The sequence below is a fragment of the Gekko japonicus genome, unplaced genomic scaffold (assembly GCF_001447785.1).
Source record: "Gekko japonicus isolate JY-2015 unplaced genomic scaffold, Gekko_japonicus_V1.1 scaffold1777, whole genome shotgun sequence".
Lineage (NCBI taxonomy): Eukaryota > Metazoa > Chordata > Lepidosauria > Squamata > Gekkonidae > Gekko > Gekko japonicus.
This window is the reverse complement of record NW_015166475.1, coordinates 337772-345993: the sequence shown is the minus strand read 5'-3', so window position 1 is coordinate 345993 and position 8222 is coordinate 337772. Positions and strand designations below refer to the sequence as shown.

The 8222-nt window shown below is 47.3% G+C and overlaps 1 protein-coding gene across 1 annotated transcript in view; it reads right to left on the bottom strand.

Annotated features, from left to right (window-relative positions):
• Nucleotides 1–1426: 1426 nt before the first annotated feature.
• GRIN2A (glutamate receptor, ionotropic, N-methyl D-aspartate 2A) overlaps nt 1427–8222 on the bottom strand; it is a 337213-nt gene continuing 330417 nt past the window's right edge. The window contains exon 17 of the mRNA XM_015412117.1: nt 1427–3226. Coding sequence (XP_015267603.1) covers nt 1427–3226 — 1800 coding nt within the window. The remainder of the gene's footprint in view (nt 3227–8222) is intronic.

Here is an 8222-nt window from a genome sequence, read left to right as displayed (position 1 = left end):
CCCCACTGCTGCTCTCAAGAATGCCAGTTCGTTCCATGCCTATTGTGGGTAGAGGTGCCTGCAGGACCTGCCCTGGGATTAGCATGTCTTGCAAGCAGAGTAGAGGGACAAGGAGATGGCCATGTGGCCCAGCTCACAGCTGCTATAGGGACCTGGGACCTCAGTTACCAACTTTGCTAAGTATACTTAATGCAACTTCTGTTCGTTTCAACAGGGGGGGTTGGTGCCAGAGGAGTTTGTAGTGGGACCAGAGCCTCGATCTCCGTTAAGACAGACACAGATGAAGACGATATTGTTTCCATTCATGGGCCCTGAGGTTTGTTTTGTTTTTTGTTTTTTTGTTTTTTTGCTTTTTGTTTTAACCGTGTTTAGAAACAAAGATGAAACTAAATCATACAGATATAGATATATAGGTTTTTTCCATTAAAAGTATAACTCTCTAATCTCTTTTACAAGTCTTACCTTTTGTCAGTGTGCAAATGCATTCTTAGCTTGATTTTTTTTGTTCTTTTTTGTTTTTTTCCTCGTTTTGTTTTTGTTTCCGTGTCAAACTACATGCATACCATATTGCTTATTCTCTATTAAAAATAACGTTTGGGGAGGGTAGAAATATGCTGGATGAAAGTGCTAGAAGGATTCAGTCCGACGGACAAGGTAAAATAACCCTCCACGTAGAAAAATTAACATAGTTGCCAACAGGATTCTGGGTTCGCCCAACAGATTTCACCATGCCTTGAATCCATCTCTAAGGGTTTATCTACACAACAGACTTACACTGGCATAATGGTAACACTCCCTTTTCTAGGCAACCCTCAGAATTGCAATTCTGGGGGGCAACTCAAGAACAAGGGACCTTCAACATCTTCTCCCAGCAATGATTACCAGGATGCTTGGAGGGAAGCCATGACAGCTAAATCCAATATATGTTTGTAGTACAGATATGCCCGTAGAGTGGTGAACTTTCCTTTTTTATCTCTCTCCTTCTCCTCCCCTTTTGGTACAACTGATGGACATAACAATAGTGGTACACACTCTGTGGCTTGTGGAGAGCAAGTTTTGCAGTTACCGTCAACCAAAATAACCCTGTTTCCTTACACATTTACATGCCACTCAGGGATGCCCACAGCTTACCTGTTTCTCAAGTAGCAGCTGTTTCAAGGTGAAAACCACCTGGCAACCACGAACCCCCCCCCCCAGACAACAGCCTTGCCCACTTTTCTGAAATGGGACAGGTACCATATTGCCAAACTGAAAAGCCACAATCAGCTTGACTCCTGAACCACTGAATGAGTATCACTGTACCAATGTGATATACGGAAGGCATTGAGAATCCCCCAGTCCCCAGTATACTGCTAAAGATGACTGTTTTTCCCTCTAGGATGCTGGCAACTATGTTTCGCTACAGATAAAGGTGATAATGAAAAAGCTAAACATCTGATTCAATGCTAGGCATCTTCTTATACACGCGTCTATTGCTGCAGGAATTTAAAACTCGTGGAGTTGAGTACACACTATTCTTATTGGCAACATAAGGCAACCCATGCTCTGAAATGTACATGTCATTGTGGACCCGGCCGTCTCTGGAACAGTACGAGGCGGTCGATCTTAGTGATGACCTCGAGTAACTATCGTATCTCGATTTTAAGGATTGTTTATAAGAGTCCGTGGGGCTCCGCCCAAGACCTAAATGCTGGTCATCGCAATAAGAGTGCAGAAAAGGGTTCTCGGCTGAGTGGTCAGAATACAGGGACTTGACCCTCTTACCGTCGTCCAGCGTGCGTGAGAAAAGCGGAGCCTTGTTGCTCAAGAGTTTGCTTTGGGGGACGTTAAAGAGGGTTGCATAAGGGTTGACTTCGAGAAGCCTCTCTTTATCTTTCAGGCTGATGCTTCGAGCGGGCCTCCCGAGGTCCATTTCCCTGCACTTGTCAAGGATGTTGTCGTACGAGTGTTGCCTGCTCATCTTCAGCTTGCTTTTCTTGGGAGGCTGAGTGTTGTTATTCTGGACCCAGTCATGGCGATACAGATCTTCCCGTTGTGTGGAGTTGGCCGTTTCCTGCAGCATCTGGTCCTCGTCGATATCGTACAAGTTCCCCATCCGCACGCAGGCATCACACTTGTAGGGTGACCGGCTGGTATAGTGCCCGGTGTAAGTGGGCAGGGTGGAAAGGCAACTCCTGCAGTGAGTGGCATTCTGCCTGTATCTCTCGTTTGCCTCACCAAACGAAGCATTCTTTTCTTTTGCACTGTAGTGCTTTGAATACAGCTTGTATTGATCATTGTTTGGAAGACTTTCTTCATTTGGCAAAGAAGTTCTATTACTTGGCTCAGCATTCCGATAGTTGTCGTTGTGATCCTGATATCCTTCAGAAAACTCCATTGTCTCTGGAAGGATAATATTCTCGATATACTGAGGGGTATCGAGATGAAAGCCTCGCTCCTTATCTGCATCTATAATGTAAATTTTATCCCGGGGCAAAGATTTATTTTTCAGATATGTCAACTCTACTTCACTACAATCCTTTGGATATTTCGAGACGGGTCTTTTCTTCACGTTGTCCTTGGATTTGTGGTGCTTGTTGTTGTTCTCGGGTTCCATGTGGCAAGTGGCTCGGCTTGAGGTGTCTGAAACATCTGAGCGGATGATCTCTTCGGGGAGGTACCTCGGGCCTGTCAAGGAATGCTGTCGGTTTTCCTCAGAAACGTTTTCCCGCTGGGAGCCCTGTCGGATAGAATCTTGGCGGAGAGACTCTTGCCGCAATGATTCGACTGACTTCCTCCACAGTTGCCTCGGACGTGAGTTCGCTTTGGCTTCAGTTGCGACAGCCACTTCTACGGTGTTAGGATTAGATTCATTCAGTGTAAGTGGGTGCTGCCCTTGGAAAACATAGTTGTTGAGGTTGTCTTTGTGGCGGTTGCCAGGAGGAAAGGTCTGCAGCTCGCTCATATTATCACTGAAAACGTTCTCCTTCCCTGGGAAGGGCCTGTTTTCCGAGAAGACAAGATTTCCCTTATCCATCATCATGTCCATAATCAAAGATCCCCTGTGAATGAAATCAGGCGTTCTTTTGGGAGAATTGAGCCTGGAGGGATTCATGTCAGCCAGATTAGTCATATTCTTGGCTGTCCGCAGGAGTTTCAACATATTTGTCTGCGAACTCGTTAAAGTGAAGTCAGGAGATTTCTTTTTTTCCTCAATGTGCACTCCATGAAGGCAGCTGTAAATGGCCTGCAAGAGTTACAACACAAAACAGATGAAAATCACCACTGTTAAAGACAAAGATTTATGCAAATCATTTTTTGCAGGATTAGACTTCAATAATTTATTCATTTATTATTGTCAATGTATAACCCACCTTTCCTACACAGGCAAGCCCAAGGTGGCGTACAACATGTTAAAAACAATAAAACACAGATGCATAAATGCAATACTATAACATTTCCATAACAAACAATGTATATATAAAGTGCAGTTGAGTGCAGATGGCGATTGCTGTATGGTGGTCTGGTGTAGCAAACCAGTTTCTATAGTTGGTGCCACTAACATGGGGGCCGTAACAGTTCAGTTTTTAAGCTCGTTCCTCAGGGGTGGCTTCTAATCGAAGGCTTGGTGGAAGAGCTCCGTTTTACAGGCCCTGCGGATCTGTGGAAGGTCTTGCAGGGCCCTGATGTCTTCTGGGAGCTCATTTCACCAGTGTAGAGCCGCCACTGAAAAGGCCCTAGATCTGGTAGCGGCCAATCTGGCATCTTTCGAATCAGGGAGAGTCAGGCGGTTTTGTGACCCTGACTTCAGTGCTCTCTGGGGGACACATGGGGAAAGGCGGTCCCTCAGGTAGGCAGGCCCCTGACCATATAGGGCCTTGAATGTTTTTTTTAATGGCCAAACTACACAAATTTTTCTTAACAAGTCAGGTCTTGGTTCCTCAAACCTGACTCGCTTTCCTCACAGCTCCACAAGAGTTGTGGAGAGTGTCATTTTTAAAACCTGTGGCTCAGGACTGTGGTAAAGGGAGAGGAGGGACTCCTGCCTTTCCCCCTTCAACCTTTTCCCAAGCTGAAACAGCCCTAGTACAGAGTTGTTTGCTGCACATACAGTTTCAAAGTTCCCCACCAGGGTCCTTTTGACTTGAGAAAATGGCCTGGGAACAAAGGCAGGAGTTCCTCCTCTTCCCATGTGTCATGATCTGTGTAGGCCTGGGAGAAAGGTCTAGAGGCCTGTGTGGGAGTGGAGAGCAGACAGCCTACAACCCCCACAATGCTTAGCAATGGTTGTAGCCAATCAGTGTACAGAGATTGTGTGAGGGAATGGAACTTAAGCTTTCTGAACTGTGAAACTGTGTTCTTTTCTCTTCTGCGGTCTTGCCTCACACAGAGTAAAACTGAGGGGACTGGTCTGAGAGAAAGATCCCTCACTTGGGACAGAGTGAGTGCAGGCAGGAGGCCTGGTATAAGAGGGCTGTGGGCCTTGAAGTAGTAACTAGTGAAGTGAACTAGGTAGTCACATTAGATTCATTTATTTTGCCTTTAAACACTGTTATATATTTCAAAGCACCTTGTCTTGTTTTCCTTGCCCCAGTACTGTGTTAATCAACCATTTTTTTTAAAGTAATTTTTATTGGGTTTTTAAACACAAGACAGACATAAACCAAGACAAGAAAAACAAACAAACATATAAGCATATTCTACATAACTCCTTCACCATACCTCCCTCGTATATAAGCGCACACGAGCCGGGCGTTCTCGGGAGCTCCCGAGAGACACGCCCGCGGCACAGCGCCATGCCGCCGGAAGTCCAATCAACCATTTGTTTAAGTGTTCTCTGCCTGGTCATCACGCCTATGTTCTCGGCTTAAAGGGGGGCTTTTTGGATGGGCTTGGGAGGGTACTCTGGGCCTTCTCAAGGAACCCAAAGTCCAGAGTGGTGGCAGCTGAAGGTGGCGACCCTCTGGGGTCACGACGCCATGTCATTGTCCTTGGAAGAATTGGGCCCCCAAAGGCTTTAAAAATGATGTTCCCCACAGCTGCTCTGTGGCAAAAGGGAGGACAACTCGTTAAAAAAAGTCTCATGTCATTTGGCCCCATTTTACAGCCGGAACCTTCCACTGATTCAGCAATGAACTGTTAGCCACCATGCAGCTTGAGACAGGATTCCTGTACATTCAGATGTGGGTTTTGCCAAGATAGGACACCACAGGAAAAGAATCTGGTGACCCCAGGGAGCCAATCTTGTGCTGCTGCTTGCTACGTAGACCCAAAGTGTGTCCCCCATGCCCTTGGCATTCCAGAAGGTCTACCTCTGCTCCAGGTACACGCCACCACCAACTTTCCCTCTAAGCTGAGTTAGTGTGAGCTAGCTCAGTTTTTTTTAGCCTCCGGCTCACACATTTTTGTCTTCGCTCGGGAAGGATGGCTCCAGAGCAAACTGATTTACGCAGGAGCCAAATCGCTCGCTGACGACTTCAATGCCAGGAGCCTACAAAGCAACATTCTTTGCTCACAAGACTCCACAGCTTAGAGGGAACACTGGTCACCATGGTGACCGCTGCCGTCCGGACTTTGCCAGCACTTGGACCTTGATACAGGGAGCGCTCTTATTACTAACAATAATTCAAATAGATTCGAGTCCAGTGGCACTTTAGGGACCCACAAGATTGTCAGGGGATGAGCTTTCAAGACTCAAAGCTCCCTTCGTCAGATATGCAGACAGCGCTGATTCCTGAAGCTCAGACCCTCCCCAAAAATTCTTTTTTTTGGGGGGGTGCATCTGTGTGTGTGTCCATGCCTGGAAGTCACGGAGACCTCTGGAGACTCCTACTGGGGCACAGAGGATATTCAAAGAAGTGACTTTGATAACCTGCCTCTGTCTCCTGACCCTGGTATTCTTTGGAGCTCACCCTTCCAAGTACTTGCCAGGGCTGGCTCTGCTTAGCTTCCAAGATGTGACAAGATCAGGGTTGCCTGAGCTATACCCAGGTCAGGGCATACCCTAAAAATCTCGTTGGTCTCTTAAAGTGCTACTGGACTCAGTATTCCCTCTAATACTGTGGACCAGTATTCCCTCTAATCACAGAATCATAGAATGTTAGAGTTGGAAGGGACCTTGCAGGTCATCTAGTCCAACCCCCTGCACTCTGCAGGAGCACAGCTGAAAGATAGCCCTACATACCTACAACATACCTGAAAGATATGCCTCCGCTTGAAAACATTCAGCAAAGGAGCATCCACCACCTCCCGAGGCAGTCCGTTCCACTGCTCAACCACTCTTACAGTCAGGAAGTTTCTCCTGATATTAAGCCAGTAACGACTGCCTTGTAATTCCCACCCATTAGATCTAGTCTTGCAATCCGGAGCAAGAGAGGATAGATCTGCTCCATCTTCTACATGGCAGCCCTTCAAATACTTGAAATCATGTCCCCTCTAAGCCTTCTCTTTCCCAGGCTAAACATACCCAACTCTTTCAGCCTTTCCTCGTAAGACTTGGATTTCAACCTTCTCACCATCCTGGTTGCCCTCTTCTGGACACGGCAAGCTTGTCAACATCCTTCCTAAAATGGGGTGCCCAAAACTGGACACAGGACTCTGACCATAGCAGAATAGAGTGGAACGACCACCTCCCATGATCTGGACACAATGCTTCTGTGAATGCATCCTAAGATTGCATTAGCTTTCTTCACAGCCACATCACACTGCAGGCTCATGTTTAGCTTGTGATCAACCAGAACCCTCTAAGCTGAGTTAGTGTGAGCTAGCTCACAGTTTTTTAGCCTCCGGCTCACACATTGTTGTCTTCGCTCAGGCAGGAGGGCTCCAGAGCAAACCAATTGATGCAGTAGCCAAATCGCTGGCTCACAACTTCAATGCCAGTAGCCCACAGAGTAGAATTTTTGCTCACAGGACTCCACAGCTTAGAGGGAGCATTGCCGTGGACCAATATGAACCCTCTGAAACAGCAATTCGTGTGATGCTACTGGCTGGCAGAGACCAAGGTTCTTACAACTGGGCCTCCGACCCCTTCCAGCTTCTCATGTCTTTGCAGTGGGACTGCCTTGTCCTGAACGCATTGGAAGGACAGTTGTTGCAACTGGAAGCAGTTCTCCCTAATATCAGGGAGAAAGATCTTTCCCTGTGATCACCTCCCAAGATCCTTTTAAAAACAAAAACAACCCCCCCACCCCCCCAGGCGTTCAAGTTAAACAAGTGATCCCATCCAGCTCAGGAGTATCTATTCTACCCTGACCTGGATAGTTCGGGCAAGCCTCATCTTGTCAAATCTAAGAAGCGAAGCAGGGCCGACCCTGGAAAGTACTTGGATGGGAGGCACCCCCCCCCAAGGAATACCAGGGCTGGGTTGCAGAGGCAGGCAATCGCAAGCCATCTCTCTGAAACATCCAAGCCCCACTAGGGGCTGCTAGAAGTCAACCATGACCTCTAGGCACACACAAATGAAGGAGGAAGAGGAGGAGATTGGACTTATACCCCGCCCTTCACTACCCAAAGGAGTCTCAGAGCGGCTTACAAACTCCTTTCCCTTCCCCTCCCCACAGCAGACACCCTGGGAGGCGGGTGGGGCTGAGAGAGCTCTGTCAGAAACTGTTCTTTTTCAAGGATAGCTCTGCTTTCAAGAACAGCTGTGCCAGAACCACGGCCTGCCCAAGGTCATCCAGCCAGGTGCAAGTGGAGGAGTGGGGAATCAAGCCCAGTTCTCCCAGATTAGACTCCGCTCTTAACCACTACACCAAACTGGCTCTTTTTCAAGGACAACTGTGCCAGAACTACAGCTTGCCCAAGGTCATTCAGCAGCTGCAAGTGGAGGAGTGGGGAATCAAGCCCGGTTCTCCCAGATTAGACTCCGCGCACTTAACCACGACACCAAACAACAACGAAAAAACCCAAATTTAAAAAGAGTGTCTACTCTATCAACAGGCCTCCGCAGGCAGAGAAAGGTCTTTTAAAAAATGCCTGTTCCTTGGAATCTTTTTTTTTTTTTTTGGTCAGAGAGGAGATGCCAGGGATTGAACTTTTAGGTGTGTCAGGCATATGTGAGCAATGGCCTGTCCACCAAACCATCAAGGAAATTACCCCATTAAATACCTATTCCTTCCCCGCACTGGGGGAAATGGACAAAGGACAGTTCTATCAGCAGTGCCACCCAATGGAACCTTCATGTGCAGGAACAGTATACCTCCAAAGAACCAATGCAAGGGCAGAAACCATTAGGAATGACC